Source organism: Corvus hawaiiensis, chromosome 6 (assembly GCF_020740725.1).
Source record: "Corvus hawaiiensis isolate bCorHaw1 chromosome 6, bCorHaw1.pri.cur, whole genome shotgun sequence".
NCBI classification, from domain to species: Eukaryota; Metazoa; Chordata; class Aves; order Passeriformes; family Corvidae; genus Corvus; species Corvus hawaiiensis.
The window spans coordinates 39,852,321-39,869,492 of NC_063218.1; the positions used below are offsets into that span (position 1 = coordinate 39,852,321).

Consider the following 17,172-nt stretch of genomic DNA (forward strand, 5'->3'; position numbering starts at 1 on the left):
CAGCCTCCCGGGCTGCTTGCAGCGACAGGGTAATGAAAGATTCTTTCATTATTTGGAAAATGTCATTTTTAGCACCAGAGAAGGAGGCCAGAGCCACAGCCTCAGGGAGTGAGTGACTATGTTTAGCCATGGAGCAGGTGTGACCCCAGTGGCTGGGGTGATGGTGGCACCAGAGGCCCCCACTCGCCCTGGGCTCTGTGGCAGGGCACAGCCAGGAAAGCAAGGTATAGACACTCTGGCCCACGCAGGGAAGCCAGGTGAGCATGAAAAAGAGTAGTGACTAATACAGAAAGCTATCCTCCCGTGCCTGGCTGCTGCACAGCCATGCTCTTCACACCAGTCCATGAGCCCACGAGCATCCTTGAAATGCCAGGGGAGCACCAGACACCGGTGCTCTCAGCCTGGCCACAAATATCGGTGCCTTAAATCAAGCAAGGGGCTATGGCAGGTGAAACAGACTTCTGGCACCTGATGCTACCCTTGGGAAACCTGTTGGGCACTGCCAGTTGCTTGAGTTCATCAAAAAGCAGGAGGGCAGCTGCAGCCTGTGCCTGATGCAGCACCTCGGGAGAGAGTTAAACACAACAGCCTGCACCCAGCCTGGTGCACTGAAATCTCTTCAGTCAATAATCATCTGCTTTTTGTCTTTTAAAAGATTGCTGCTGCTATTTTAAGGTTGTGCTCAGTTTTGTCACATTTGCCATATAAGCACAACTTCAAATACTTCAATATAATTGTTTTGTTGCAGTCCCCACTCTTGCAACTCTTACTTGCTTTCTGGGTAATGGAAGGGGGAAAGTGCTTCTGAATCACTACTTTTATACCTTTTATCCAAAATAAAAAAAAAAAAAAGAGAGAAAAGGAAAAGAAAATTAGGAAAAACAATTAGGAATGTAAGCTTGTGCTGCTCTCCTGCCATTTCTCACATGACACGGAAGACAGCACATCTTCCCTGTGACTGCTGTGCCCATGGGATGGGTCTGGCCTATGGAGCCAGGCAGCACGTGGGAACCCTGTGCCTGCCTGCAGTTGCCATGAGCTCCCCAGGGCCCTCTCCCAGGCACTGGCCCACACATCAGGGAAAAAGCAAGCAGGGGCTCAAGCCCCTTTAGCAGATTAGTCTAATTAGTTAATTTACCAGTTCACTACTTCACTACCCCACCATGCTTACCCACACAGCAGTTCCCTTGCCAGCAGTGAGAGCCCGGGTTTCCTCCCTGGCATGGCACAGGGTGCCCAGCAGCCCAGTGCCAGAGCCTGCCGCTGCCGCCTGCCCTCCGAAGGCTTTCAGGGTCAGCTGCCCTCCTGACACCTTCCAGCTCAGGAGATTGGTGCAAACCATTTCTGCTGGGTTCTGCAGGACGTGCCAGCGGCTGTTGCAGAGCTGCAGAAGAGGAGGCCCACAGGAAACACTGGTCCCTGGACTACAGGGGTTTGAGCCTCTAAACAGGGCAAACTTCCATGGAGCTGAGACCACCTTTGGCACATGTAGCCGCTCCTAGAGGAGAAACACATCCAAACGAAGAGACAAGCCCCAGTCCCACACAGGCACTGAACCACTCAGCCCAGCCTTCCCATGGCTTGCCATCCTCCCTGCACTGGGGCACCGAGGCAGACCCAAGCCTCTCCGGGGGCTTCCCTGCAGCTCCACTGCAGGGGCAGAGAGCCAGCAGCCCTGCAGTGCAAGCGCCCTGCCACCAGGTTTACTGCACCGAGTGGCTTGGCAGAGCCTGCCTTCTAAAACACACGCAGTCTAATAAATACCTGCTTCAAAAGCTCTCCCTGTTTTAAATGTATCTTTTGAAAAAGAGCATTTCTCTCGGTTTGAGTTAATCGCTGGCACTGCTGGGGGACAAAGAGCTCTACATGTGTGCATCTCACTTCAGGCAGCTCAGCTCTGATCCCCATGAGGACAGAATTTGTGCTCCCCACGGGCACATTTACCTCACATAGAGGTCCCAACAATGTTAATGCTACCTACAGTGTCCTTCACAGGGAAGGAAACCAAGAGTAAGACAGCAAGTGTGCAAAATCCACAGCAGGTAAAAAACAGTCATTAGTTCCTGTGTCAAGAAAGCATTTAATACAGCCAGAGTGAAGCAGATCCTTGCTTTTCCAAGAAAGATGCTGCCCCTGCCCTGCATCTTCCTGTGCCTGGCAAGGACCTGGCCCTGGTGCAGGGGAAGGTACAAGGGCATGGGTCACTTGTCTTCATCCCATGGGTATTGAGTGTATTGGTGGGCAGCCCTCCAGCACTGACACATCCCACACATGAAGCTGTCCCTCCTCTCACCCCTTCTCCCCAGCCTCTACCCACTGAATTTTACCCCGGGCAGAAGAGCCCACCGTGGGTTAGCCAGGGGTAACAAACTGCCCCACACTGCAGGGATGAAGGCAGCCTGCTGCCATTCACCCCACAGGTCTGTATCCCCAAACCCAGCCCCAGCACTCACAAAGGAGACTTCACCACCCCAAGCCAAGCCAAAAGCATGGCTAAAATCTTTTGTTATGGCAAGAGGCCATATCTCAAGGCAGAGCCAGGGACGGAGGAGGCTCGAGGCTGCAGGATGCAAGAGCTCTGTTCTCTGATGGCCAGGCTAATAACCCTGTATTAAATTACAAGCCTGGGTTCAGTTGTGGTTGTTTTGTTTTTGTTGGGTTTTTTGTAAGCTGTCTGTTTAGATTTATCAGCGTAATTCCTGATACTGCCTTGTCGGACATCATTATGATAATCTCACTACTGTGTCTGCCAGGGAATTGGGAGGCGAGCAGGAGGCGGCTGCAGAGCAGGGGAGTGATGGGGCCTGGGCCGCCTGCAACACACAGCACCAGGACCACTCACCCCACAGCTGGGGACCCTGGGGAAGGTGGAGGCACGAGCCCCTTCAATGGGACTCAAAAAGAGCCAGCTCGCACTGAGGGACAAGGGATCCAGTCTCCAGCCAGGCAGGTCTCCATCCCTCCAACAATCTCAGTGAGAGGAAGAGACACCTCAGGAAAAGGGGAGAGGGCACCCAGAAAAACCTGGAGGATGTGGGAAAGTTGGAAATGAGCAGCCTCTGTTTTGGCACTGATCCCTCCCCTTAATTTGGAGTAATTACATGACGAATTTAAATAAGGTTTTTCAGGGCAGAGAGCACAAGAGGAAGAGGGCAGGAGGCTTCCAGCCCCGCTCTGTCCCTCCATCCTTTCCATGCTGCAGCCCTTCTCTGCTCCATGGGTGCTCCTTTGCGCACGCACACACAGGTGTACAGACACATGCACACGCAGTCACACAGAGCCTTCCTGTCTTCCCCACGGCCAGGCCTGCTGTGCTCCACCTTGGCACAGGTCCCCTGCCAACCCTCAGCCATTGATACGGCTGGCAAGCCCGGCCAGGCAGGCGGCAAAGTGCTTCTTCCTGGGGACCTGGCACTGAGACTCTCACTTGAGGCAGGGGGGTGCTCCAATGCAGCACTGCAACTTCTCAGCAGCTGGAGTAGGGTCGGCAGCTTCCCTTCCCAGCAGCTAGAGCAGTCTGGGCTGAAGAGCTGTCTGGGGCGGGGATCTTGGAGCTTTGGGATTTTTTGGGCATTACATAGAGCAATGGTGCCCCTGGGAGCCCATTAACCCACATGAAGCATCCCCCTCTCCACCGGGCAGGGGCTGGGGCAGCCACAGGTGGGAGGGAGCAAGATAAATAAAAATCCCAGCCCAGCCTGGTGTTTTCATTAATGAAAATGAGCCTGTGATGGGAGGTAATTCCCAGCCCTTAGGTGATTTGGCTGGAGGATGGAGCTGCAGATAGGGATGTGTCTAGGCAGCCAGGCAGAGTCAGAGCCTAATCAGGGACCAGAGCCCCTTCCAAGAGGGGATTGGGTACATGGCCTTGAAACCTGGAATGTGAGGAGAGGAGCTGTCAACACCTCCTGAGAGCAAGTGCTTCCAACTGCCTCGCTGGAGATGCAGTGTTACCAGATACTGTTGCTCGGGGGGGCATCTGGCTGAGGTCACCACAGGAGCAAGGGGATCTTCAGATCCCATTTCACAGCACTCCTATCCCCACGCTCTGGCTACACCTTTTCCAGCTGCTGGTCCATGCAACTACTTGGTTGAACCACCCTTATCCAACTCCTCCAGTCTCCCTTCATGCACCCACCCGGGCAGTTGCTCACACCAGCACTGCTCTCTCCCAGCTCTTGTGGTGTGCCAGCATCCCCCAGTGCTGCTGGGAAGTGGGATGACAGGCATTCCCATAGCACGATATAAAAACAACTAGGTTCCCCTCTTACTACTGTAAAGTGGGGAAAATCTATATTCATTTTCAGAGCTGAGTGAGAGCAACACATTTTGAGGGCGAATTTTCTTCTCAGGAACACTACACTCTGATGAGCTGAATTAATTCATACCCACTTGAGTGTCTGACCCTAAATAGATTGTATGACTGAAATGTAAAGAAGCATTATTGTAGTGATAGCATTTAAAAGTAAGCAGCTGTAGTCTTATTTGTTTGAAAGGTAAAACTGTTTTATGAAAATTTACTTATTTCACCCATTCAAGGCCAGAGACCTGGCCTGGAAACCTTGCAGCATCCCCAGCACAGAAGTCAAGACCTCTCCCACCTTAGCCGTGGAGCAGGAGCACATCAGCCTTGTGAGGAATGGTGCAGGAGAACACTTGCAGGACACAGAGCTGGTCCAGACAGTGCAAGCAAAGCAGAGCCGTGCTTAATAAAACTCCCCCAAATAGCTGAAGATGCCAGCAGGAAGGAACCATCCTTTGGGGCTGCAAAGGGTTGGCGCAAAACCAGAGGGGCTGCAAGTGGGGTCAGGGCAGCTGGAGAAATAAACCCCATGCTCCTGCCAGGCCCAAAGGGCTTTTCCAGCTGTTTCTCAAAGGACAGGACCTGTTGTATGTCCAGCCATCCCTACAGCTGTAGCTGCCAACGCCTTGGGGAGACCCAACCAGCACCAGCCCACAGCTGCCATGCAAAAGCCCTCCCTGGTCCCTCAGCTGGGCCAGCCTTTCCACACTGGGCTACAGGCCACAGTCCCTCCATCCATCACCTCCCCAATGAATTGAGGCAGATGTCACTGGCCAAAGTGTTACTGCCAGCCCCAAGCTGGGATGCTTCAAATAGCTGTGCACTGCGATACAAATTGTACTTTGATGAGGTACATTAGGCCATCTGGCTGGCCTTAAACAGCCTTGATGAAGACAGAGCAAGGGCTGCTCGAGGTGGGAGGAACCTCAGCAGTTTCAGGGCTGTTTGCTGTTCCTTGAGCTAACATTTGTGCAGCCAGTGGGGCTGGGGCTGGCAGCATTGAGGGGGTCCACGCAGGGTGGGTCTGCCCAAAGGCAGCGCTTCAAATGACCAACGAGTTACCCCCACTCACATGGACATGGGCACTCACAGCCCAGATGTGCTTTCGGCCACCAGAGCCCACAAATCGGCACAACCCTGGGATGTCCCTGTGGATGGATCCGAGTCCTGGCAAGCATCCAGACCACCCCTCTCCCATTAGTCCCATTAACTGTGTGGGAAGCAGTGCTCCTAGGAAGGAAAGCCCATGCTCACTGATGGGCATAAGAGAAATAGTGCTCCAGAGGGGGAGGGAAAAAAAATGCAGGAGATGGTTGTTAGAGAAAATCACCTAGGCAGGGGTAAGAGCCAAAGGGCAGGGAAGGAAACAGGGAACAGGAGCCTGAAGAAACCCAGGAGAAAGGAGGTGCACCATCCTGCTGAACCCTGCAGTGAGGATCTGAGGGGAGCACGTGCAAGCCCACACAGCACCGAAGCAGGGAGCAGCATGTGGGACCTGGATGGGAATTCTGCTCGCTGGTGGTTTTCTGACTGCTGGTGTTCCTGAGCTGGCTCTTGTGGCACCTTGGAGTCCTGGTGTGGTTTTAGCTGACCAATTCCTCGAGTTTAATTTCCAAAGTAACTTGTAGGGAATGAGCTCAGTCCCTCTGCAGGACAGGCCCCAGCGGCGCCATGGGTGCCCTGACCTTCGCCTGGCCACCGGCACCGTGCAGCCCCGTCTCACTGCTACAACCTACATTCTGCCTCCCCAAACATATGGCCTTGCACTTAGCTGCATTCAACCCACAGAGTGCTGGATAGGGCTAATTTCCGACCAGGCTGTCAGGAAGTATTATGTCAAATACCTTACAGGAGCCTAAGCATATTATGCCAACACAGCTACCTTTGTCAACCAAATCTGAGATCTCATCAAAAAAGCAATGCTGGGCTTAGCCATCCTCAGCACCTCCTGAGCAAACCCATCTCCAGGGCTTCTCCTGGGTCACTGCACCCCGAGTGCTGCCAACCACTCAGCCTGAGGCTGCAGCTCTGTGGGGAGCAGCCCCAACCCCCCTACCAAGAGCCAGCAGAGCTTGCGTGACACTGAAATGAAGAGTTCGTGGAGCAAGATCCTTACTCCCACATGGTGGGTGGGAAAGGCTGGGTGCAGGGCAGCATCTTGTGCTGGGTTACTGCTGCTTTTGCACGCTCAGCTCTTGCCCTCCTTGACTGTGACCCACGGCCCAGGTGCTCCCTATGCATGAAAAAACCTTGTCCTTCTCAGTATCACTTGCCCTTGCCAGTCACACTACGTATCAGAGCCCTAAAGCTGATGTTTCATGGCTGTGCTTGTCCCCACCTCAGCAATGCAGCAGGACCAGCCTCAGCCCCTCCCTAAATAATTGCTTTAATTAGCATTTCCTTTGATGTAGGTGATTAGCAGAGGGCTGCTGGCGGGGCTTCCATGGGAACTTTTGCAGTGGGCAGACAGATAAGTGCAACCCTCTGTACTGCTGTAGCACTTAAACATTTTAATATCAGCCTCCCCAGTGGCTGCCAGTCAGTCTTCATTAGCTCCTCTGAGCCTTTTCTAATTCTGCCTGAGGCTGGAGGGGGAAGTTTATGGCCCCTGCCAAAGCACGGACTCCTGGGTGGGGTATGGCCCTGCCTGGCAGGACGAGCAAACCCAGAGGTAGTGACCCCCAGGGAAAAGGCAGAGCCACAACCACAACACCCTGGGGAAGTTTGACAAGGACCCAGGGGAAGGAGAGAAGCTGGGCTTGGGTACCAGCCAGCAAAGGGCTCTCAGCAGTGCCTGGTCAGCAGCCAGCAGTCACCACTTACTCATCCCCCCATCCCCAAAGTCTGCAGCGAAAACAAATCATCTGCGAATTAAAGTTTCCCTGCAGTGGGGCGGCAGTGCCCCACGCTGTGCTGGAGAAGGCACTGGAGTCCATCTGCTATCAGAGCCAGCTCCTGATCCTATCAGGCTATTACTGTATTATTGAACCAGGGATTGAGGGACAGGCTTTAATAGCTACGATCGTATCGGGGTCCAGCATTAAACTCCAGGAAGCACCATGTAGCTGAGCCTAAGAAATAGAAAGAACCAAGCCTAAATTACAACATCTCACATTTTTGCAGTGTCTGCTATTTACCCCAGCCTCTGTGAAGCTGAAGCTGGGAGCTCAGAGGTTGAGGGTGAAAGACCACTTGGATGTTTCATGAGCTTGGAAAGAGCAGGGACACCAAAGTCCAACTCCACCAGCCAAACTGAAGCAGGGCAGGATGCAAGGACAGAAAGGGAAACCTCAGCAGCTGCCAAAATCCACGTGCCTACCTGAAGCTCACTGCCTGCCCAGCCACAGCTGAAGTGAAGGCTCAGTGGGGTGACAGAGACCAGCTGCAGCTCTCCACATACACAGTGGTCCAGTTTCAGCAACAGGTCCTCCTGGAGACTTCTGTGTCTGGCTGCCTTTTCCAGTGGTGGCATTTGCTCCCTGCTGTGCTCACATCTCCCAATTGCTCACACTTTGCCTGTCCCACTGAGTTATTTGAGCGCTTGCATGGCACCCCCAGTCCCTCCCCTGTGGCACCACGGAGCTGGCATTGGCAAGCAAGACCCTGGCACAGAAGGTGGATGCTTGGAGGCCAAGCAGCAGCATATTGATTTTCACATGAGAGGCAAAGAGGAAGCCTCAGTGTCCTCTCTGGGATGCTGGCTCCTGGCACAAAGAGAGCTGATGTGCAGGGCCAGCATCCCGGGGAAGACAGCTTGATCCCTACCAGCTCCTACCGGTGCCACATGCCATCAACAACTGCTTGAAAGGCAAAACAAAGAGGAGCCGAGGGACCTCACTGGGAGCAGATGAGAGGCACTTCTGTTCGAGATGCTGTGGGGAAAACAAATCCTCGTGCTCGGCAGTGTGCACGGAGTGGCTGTACAGGCTTACCGCCCATTACCACGGCAGGAGCCGGGCAGGGAGGGGGAGAGGCCTCAGCTGCCAGGGGTGAGGGAGAGGGACACAGACATTAATTGGCTGGCACACTGGCAGCTGGAAAAACTGCTTTGCCTTCCAGCTCCCTCGTGTGCTGAGGGCCCCCTCCATGCAGAAGTGGCAATGGCATGACATTTACGCACTGCACACCAAGATCCCAATTAGTGGTGGATGGCTCACATGCTGCACACTTTAATTAATTTGCCTCTTCCTGTTGGAGAATAACTTCTCTGACAGATTGGGACTGAGCAGAGAGGGCAACTGCTCCCTAGCCAGCAGCCTGAGCAGCAACTGGAGGAACCAGTTATGGGGCTTGGCTTTGGCATCAGTAATAATGGGAGAGACTCCCCACACACCCAGCTGTGACCCGGTCCCTGCCTCTCCTTCCTGCCCAGCACATCTCCTGGTGGTCACATACAGCTGGGGTCCCAGTACCACCCAGTTACAAGGTCACCCCACGGCAGCCACGTGTGGGTATAGTGTGGGACCTCCAGCGGGGGTCACACAGAGGTACTTGGAGATGGAGCAATAGATCAGCCAAGGAGTGAGGGCAGAAAACCTGGGACTCCCAGAGACAAGCAGGCATCACCACTTCACTGTACCACTTGCCAGGGCTTCAGCAACCCTGTATGGGATCCCAGGTCTCTCTCCAAGCAGTGCTCACCCTCTGGTGTGGTCCTAGGCCTGGGGATGCCAGAGCACTCACTGGCTGCAGCAGTGTCCATGCAGGTTTCCATCTGTGAAGGATTCATACAGGAAGTCCCCTTCCAGCACAGAAGCTCCAACCACTACCTCCTCCCACTGCCCCAGGTTTCTGGCACATTCTCTCTTCCTAGCTAACCTAAATAATCTTGTATCATCGGCTGTTCCCCTCCTCTTTAAGCTCATTAGGTCTTTTAGAGAATACTGGCTCCTACTGAACCTGATCAACCCACCATTAACCTCATTCCATGCCAAGAAATGGCTCTTACTTTTGACTCCGATTCCCACAGCTTCTATCTCCAGGAGGACTCTACCCCTCACCCTTGAGGTGACTAAGTTTCTTTAATAGCCTCTTGTGAGGGACTTTATCAAAAGCCTTTTGAAAGCTAAATAAAATTCTCTGCACTGTATTTCTCCTTTCCCCAGGATTTTGTTAGCACATTTAAAGGCTCTTGACAGTCTATGGCTGAGAAAAGCTTTCACTTTTTAAGATTATTTCCTGCTCCTACGCAGCAAAGCTCTCATTTTGCCTCCTAAATTGGGCCAGCAAGTATGCACAGCTCTGGTTTGGTTTCCTGAAGCAGCTCTTGTTGAATTTCCATGTTGCTCCTGGCACGGCATTTGCCTCAGTGCTGCATTGTCACACTGCAGTGAGCAGGTAAAGCTGCAAGGCTTGGGGAAGGAGCCCTGAGCTGCTGCTGTGCTGTCCCTGGCATGGGCAATCCCACTGCCTCCTGTTCTATGCAGGGCTCCAGGCCTCAGGTCACCATGCAAATTCAGGGGTGTTGCTTGAGGGTACAGTTGGATCAGCCCAGCCAGAAACAACCGAGCAAGACTGCTGGGCTGAAGCAGGGTAGTCCAAAGAAGATAGAGTTTTGTCCCACAAGCAGCACGGGAGGCAAAATAAATAAATTGCACTGGGGTGGGTGTGTGGGTGGGTGAGCCTATTATGTAAGTGGGCTCAATTTTCCCTTCTATCCCCTCCTCTTCCCACCCACTCACCCAGGTTGCTCCATTAGATCTCAGGCAGGGGTAACCTGAGCTTGGCAGATTCTAGGTCTGAAACTCAAGAACACTGCTATCTGTACACACAAGCCCATCACTACTGAGGGCACCTGCTCAGTTGTGTAGCCACAGCAGGTCATCTACAAAGCATGTCCAAGGCAGTACCTGAAGATTAAGCCTGTCCACACCCACTGTGCCCACTGCTCCTGCTTAAAGCCTGTAGGAACACAGGCTGCAGTCAGGCTCAACTGTTAGCAGCCTTTGGCCCAGAGCTACAAAGCTGCCTGCTCTGACCAGGCCTGCACCCTTACCTCATCAGGAAGAGTCTCCCCTTCGAGTCTTGAATGGAAAACTGCTTCAGAGCTTCAGAGATGTCCCATGTCAACGGCAAAGCCAGTGGCTGTAGTTTGCTCCAGCTCCCACTGGAGCTCACCCCCTGCTCTGCCACAGTCTCCAGTGGGGGCAGGTGTGGAGCAAGGGGAAGCTGTCGGCAGGGCAGGCTTCAGGCTTCCGCGCAGCAGCCTGGCCAGAGTGCCCAGCAACAGTGCACGCCAGCCTTTGAGAATCTGCCAGCACCAGAGTGAGGCAGCCCAGAAGACACTTCTCCAACTGAGATGGAAATTTTTCTGTAGATAGCTTGGCTCATTCCGAAAATGGATATCTATAAATGCTCTGCAACACATCTACCAAGAATGGACCTCAAGACTCTTCCAGGAATCATGCAGGAAGAGGAAAGAAGTGATGTCAGGCTGAGCTGAAGCAGTTTTTTTCCCAGGGTCTGTTTTAGTTTGTTTTCAAGCAGAGCAATAAACAGCTCTGTCTAGACCTGCACTGCCTTGTCTGTCCATCTGAGACATAGCTCTTCTGGCTCCCAACTGCCAGCACATCCCCAGGCCACTCCACAGTAAGGCAATACAGGGATGCATGAAACCTTCCTTGCCACACAAGGGAATCCCATTTTTCAGGCTGCTCTCCTGTCAGATCAGGGATGTGGTTGGCTCGGGGCAGGTTTTAGAGCCTCATTAACACTCCGCAATGAGGCCTGGCAGCAGCTGATTTGATTTAAGGTTCATTTCCAGGCTGTGATTTAAGAGAAGATTTGCTTAATGTTCTCTAACAGACTCTTCTGACTGGGAGCTTGAGTGCTGCCTAATGACAGACTTATTTATTGTACTGTCTTAGCAGCACAGAATCTCGAGGAGCTGCTGGCAGGTGCTCAGACAGCAGTGGAAACATCCCTAACAGCACAGAGGTAACAGGGGAGTGTGCATTCCTTTATCCAGAAAAGCCAGACACTGCAACCCTTTTCTGTATCAAGGGGTCAGCAAGACAGACCACTCTCTGCTTGCCCAAGATGTTCGGTGCTGCACCTCTACATACCTTTTAAAGCAGGACAGGTGAAATGCTCCTCTTTCTCCTTACTGCAGTACTTCAATGATGGGAAATGCAGAGGTGCCTGCTCATCTCCAGACTGGTTAAAATGCAATTTGCAAGCAAGACTCCCAAATGTACCTCCCTGTTTCCCAATTTTGGGCTTTCAACTCACAGGTTGAGTCTGCTTTCCTCCTGGGAAAGGGGTGGTCATCACTTGACATTTGTAAGCTGCCTTGAGCTTCTGAGATGGATGTATCTATCCCCAAGGCCAAACACAGAGACAACCGTCACACAAACGAAGACAGGAGGTCAAGCAAGGGTTTGTCATATTTTAATGACATTGATCTTTGGTGTTTCCCTCGTTAGCACTCACACTCTCCCCGTACTTCCTCCACAAGCCTGCTAGGGATGGAGAGTTACAAACGAAAAGGAAAATCACATTTGAGACTAAAAACAAAGTATCAGAGCCTTGACTTCTCCACTAGAAACTACATGTACAAGGTCAAGATTTCACATGCAACACCTTACATCACAGACCCATACCTCACACCCTGGCCTGGAGCTGAAAGAGATTTCCTGCCCCCTGCCAAGGAGGTGCAGCTCAGTCCTGGCACCATGAAACCACTGGGGTGGCTCATTCATGTTAATATTGGCACAGCTTAGAACATCCTTGTGTGAACTGCATCCTGACTAGAGAGCAGTGGCCCTTGTCCCTCTACCCATCTATATGGCATCTCGGCTTCGGTTCCTGCCAAGTCCTAAACTAACTAAAAAGGAAAGATCCCCACCTGTGAGCATATCCTGAGCCATGCATCTTGTGACGAAGCCCAGTTCTTCCCAGAAAAGACCACAGCATAGGCAGGACTGGTCTCAGAACACCACACTCTGTGGGGGGGGAGCAGTGCTGTGCTATGGAGAGGGACCGTGGCCTGGAAGACTCCTCCACTCCAGCAACAGAGCCGGAGCATCACGCCTGGGTTTGCCCAGTACTGCCTGTCTCCAGAAGGATGCTGCAGGCCCCCTTTCCTTTCTTCGCTCTACTGATCAGCTCCATGGGTATAAAAGAGCAGGAAACAGGAAAGGAAAAAGGCTTTACAAAGGATGACATACCAAGTTACAGGGCTTAGCTCATGGGATGCCATGGGGTTTCAAAATTTTGCTGATATGCAGCAAGTATGGTTTGTATTCCTGGTAAGTCTTCAGCAGTGGGAATGTTGGAAGTATGCTTTCTTCCCCATGGCTTCCCTTGCAATTCTTATCCCTTCCCCCATCACCCAGGATAGAGAAGCCCTCTGAACTATCAGCATCCTGTTAGAGCCACCCATCCCTACTCTTCCAGCTCCTGGCCAGCTGTGAGGTACAGGTCTCTGCTGAGCAGTACAAGGGTAGCACCAACACACAACTCAATCTCTACCTGTTCCGCGACTCCCCACTGGTGCTGTCATTACTATAGAAGTTGGTACTGTCAGGAAGATGGTTATTATTAGTTAGGTCACTGTATTCAATTGGTCCCTCAGTGTCCATGGAGGACTGGGCCTGCTCTGGCAGGTCCAGGTCACCAGCGCTTTGTCCTTCACTCCCGCTAGGGGCTGTCCGCAGGCTCAGGCCATGCTCCGGCAGCTGCACAGACTCGGACAGGATCCGTCCCTCCAGCTCTGTGCCCAGCTGCTGAGAGGTGGACTGCTGTGCTGACGTGCCCTCAGCTCCAGTGGGCTCTGCGCCAGTCTGAGAGCTGCGGTGGATCCGGTGGCTCACAATGATGTTGTTGCCAAAGCCACCCATGGATGCCATGGTGGTGCTCTGCTCCCGCTGAACCACGGCTGTCATGCCACCTTCTGCCATCAGCCTTTGAATCCTACTCAGGGCATCCTCCCCGCTGGCCCCATATTCTGGCCCTTCACCTGCAAAAGAAAGCAGAAACAACTCTGGTACACAAAGCAAACTACAACAGAAAATAAAGCATGCTGAGTAGTTGCATCACACAGGGTCCATGTGCTGGGACAGAAGATAAGATTTTATTCCAGAGGGAGGCCAGTATTTTATTTCCATAACTTTCCACTTAGTTAAGTGACAAACAAAGGCACCAAATTCTGTCAAGAAAATCCTGGCCACTTCCACGGGTATCCCTCACAGACTTGTGTGTCCAAGCCTTGGAAAAGCAGCTCTTATCTAGCCATAAAGACAGGGGAAAGGGTGGTAGTCAAAGAGGCAGGATGCTTTATCACAGCTGTAGAGACAATCCTGCCAGTCCCATGGGGACAGGAAGAGAAATCTCAGTTTGCACTGCAATAAACCAAACACCATCACCATGGTGTTAAAGAACCCCATGGCTTTCTCTACTTCACTTGTTGCAGATGACATGATGGCAACATCCCCAGTGTCAGTCTATGGAGGACATAAGAAGCTGGCCAACAGCAGACAGCAGCTACAGAACATGGTCTTCCACATCAGCTGTGATCAAGTGTGTAGGCTCCTGCTCCCCTTGACTGGTATCTTTCGAGGAATACAAAAAAACATCTCAAGACCTGCAGTCTTTGTCTACTGTTATCTCTGAGCCTTCCCTTTATAGTCAGGCTGGAATGAACTGAGAGAACCATCGTCAGATATCTTGGTTGCTCAAGATTACTTTAGAAGAAGAAAACCTCACAAAAGAATTGTTCATGTAGGAGATTAAATCACCATGACAGAGAAGTTCATCCCAGTTCGGTTTCCCAACATCCTCCTTTTGCTACAAACCCTACCCAGAGCATTTGGGGAGAACAATCTGTAATAATAAACTGCTAGAAACATTCCACAGTGGGATCTTGCTGATTCTTATTAAAGAAATAAATCTCACTCCCACCTCTGTGAAGCTATCACAGTGCTGATTTGAGGAGGAAGCCATGAGCTCTCCTGGCACCAAGGAAATGAGCACGAATGTCAAGAAGGCTAGATGTAGGGAGGAGTTAAAACACAATAAAAACCAAAATGCCACACTGACTAGGAAAACAAAAACACTTGGGGCTGTGGAGTTTAATATCTTTACCAATGATTTGGATGAGGGGATCAAGTGCACCTTCAGTAAGTTTGCAGATGACAGTAGGTTGGTTGGGAGTGTTGATCTGCTGGAGGGTAGAAAGGGTCTCAGGAGGGATCTGGACAGGCTGGATCATGGGCAAAGGCAGATTCCATGAGGTTCAACAAGGCCAAGTCCCAGGTCCTGCACTTGGGTCACAACAGCCCCATGCAGCACTCCAGGCTGGGGGAAAGGGGCTGGAAAGCTGCTCAGCAGAAAAGAACCTGGGGATGCTGGCTGACAGCAGCTGAACACGATCCAGTGTGTGTCCAGGTGGCCAAGAAGGCCAATGGCATCCTGGCCTGTATCAGCACTAGTGTGGCCAGCAGGACCAGGGCAGTGATCACCCCTGTACTTGGCACTGGTGAGGCCACACCTCAAACCCTGTGCCCAGTTTTGGGCCCCTCACTACAAGAAGGACATTGAGAGAGAAGGGCAATGGATGTAGTGAAGGCTCTGGAGCACATGTCATAGGAAGAGCAGCTGAAGGAGCTGGGGTTGTTTAGCCTGGAGAAGAGGAGGCCCGGGGGAGATCTTATCACTCTCTACAACTCCCTGAAGGGAGGTTATAGCCAGGTAGCAGTCAATCTCTTCTCCCAGTTACCCAGCAACAGGATAAGAGGAAATGGCCTCAAGCTGCACCAGGGGAGGTTCAGGTTGGACATTAGGAAGAATTTTTTCACTGAGAGGGTGGTTACTCATTTTAACTGCCCAGAGAAGTGGTGGAGTCACAATTCCTGGAACTGTTCAAGAAATGACTGGACATGGCACTTAATGCTATAGTTTAGTTACATAGTGGTGTTTGGTCAAAGGTTGGACTTGATGATCTTAGAGGTGTTCTCCAACCTAAATGATTGTATGAGCATGTATCCAGCATGAGAGCTAAGGTATTCAGCACAGTCCACACCATGCCACTGTAGAAATGTCATGCAGTCAGTCAGGGACAGCTTATTCCCTTTTGTCATGGGCTCAGTGGTACTTGCATCAAGCACTACCAGTGTCCCCCACCACAGGACACAGCTAATTTCATCCCCAAGTAAGTGTGCTGACATACTGCCCTGCTGTAGAAATATTATGGACATTAAGGGCAAATTTAACTCTCACCAGCAGAGTAAGTCCCTTTCTGCTAGGAATGTAGTAAAGCTGCTATATCCACTACACATAGCCCCTTGATTAGAGCATCCATGGGACCACAGAGACACCTGTAACCACATGAGAATCTACAGCACGGCTTAGAGAAGTGAGCAAGAATACCCCCTGGACGGAGCCTGATCCACAACTCTAGCAGAGAAATCCTATTCAGGATGCACCTGCTGTGTGAATTAGGATGTGGTTGATGCCTGAACTAGGAACTTGGCTGACCAGTACAAAGACTGAGGACAGAGGCAGCTATTAAACTGGAAACCCCAGTGTGAAAAACATGCATGCCAAGGGATATTGAAGCATTAATCATGAGCAGAACTAAGTGGAAGGTTTGAGAAGCATGGTTTTGGATTCAGTCATCACTTCCTTCTGAGGGTATAGTCGTAAGCACTTCATTACCAACCATCTGGCCAGGCCAGAGAGGAAGCCTAAGAAAGCCAAGATTTGCAACCTGGTCTAGAGACGTGCCAGACAGTCCTAGCTACACAAGTCCTGAAACAGCAGGTACCATGCTCTTGATAGATCACTTACTATAAACCAGTCCAGTACAGAAGCACTGGAACAGCAAAACAGCAAGGACTCCCAGCCAGCCAACGCTCCTCAGCATTACAAACATGTGTTTCACCACAGCACCCCTTGCTCCTCCCTGCCCCTAAATTACCATATGCCATGGCTGAATTTCCAGTTGACACATCTGTTTGCTCACAAAACAGGCAAGGGCTGATGCCACAGCAGGAATCAGCAAGGCATGAGCCTTCTGATCACAAACACAGAGATACGGAAACATTGGAAATTCCCAGCCCATCAAGAGCCAGAAGTGAGCCTCACCATTCAAGCAGCCAACAAACACCTTTGCTTTGGGGACTGTCCTCCCCTTGCCCTCTCTCAGGTTTTGATGATGACTTTGGCTGACTAGTTCAGAGCAACGCTTGCTGTGCCATTTGCCTTGAGCTGAGCTACAGCACAGATTCACACACAGCCCGTTTCTACTGCCTGCTGACTCCCACGCACATTCTTTCACCAGGCTGCCAATGCAGACTACATTAGTACTCAGAGCAAGTGAAATAAGCTGACTTCCATTTGGTGAAGGTGCAGGGTGTGCACACAGGCACTTACCCAAAACAACAGCAATGCTGTACACCACACACTTTTCAGCTTGCTGCAGTGCTGTGCTCCTACAAAAGTTTTCTACTGTAACCAAAGTGACCTTTCCAGAGGTCCAAACTCCCATCTATTCCAAACACAGAACAAAACATTACTCTCGAGAGCAATTATCCCAAAGACCAGGGGATTTCTGTCAATGTAGCTGACTGTCTCAAACATTTAACTAAGTATTCCCTAGCTAATGCATCTGTTTTTAAAAGTCCTCTATGCTCTAGCTAAGCTACTCCAGCAAGACAAGAATTTGACACAGAAAACTATGCAGACAAAACATCTCATGAACTTTTGATGGAGCTGGCAGGGTATTTCCACTTTTAAATGAAGTGGACTCTCAAGTACTTATAGCGAGTACGACTTGTTTATCTCTGGGCACGGATGGCACACACCTGATGAAATGCAAAGTCCACAGAAGCAAGGATGAGATCAGACTCCCCTGTGTCTGTGCAATATAC

General features: G+C 51.5%; 1 protein-coding gene across 3 annotated transcripts in view; it reads right to left on the minus strand.

Moving 5' to 3' along the window:
• Positions 1-11,676: 11,676 nt before the first annotated feature.
• The window catches only part of AMBRA1 (autophagy and beclin 1 regulator 1), a 129,298-nt gene continuing 123,802 nt past the window's right edge, over positions 11,677-17,172 (minus strand). For all 3 annotated transcript variants that reach the window (XM_048307294.1, XM_048307293.1, XM_048307292.1), the window contains one exon: positions 11,677-13,262. In XM_048307294.1, the coding sequence (XP_048163251.1) occupies positions 12,772-13,262 (491 nt within the window). In that variant the 3' untranslated portion in view covers positions 11,677-12,771. The remainder of the gene's footprint in view (positions 13,263-17,172) is intronic.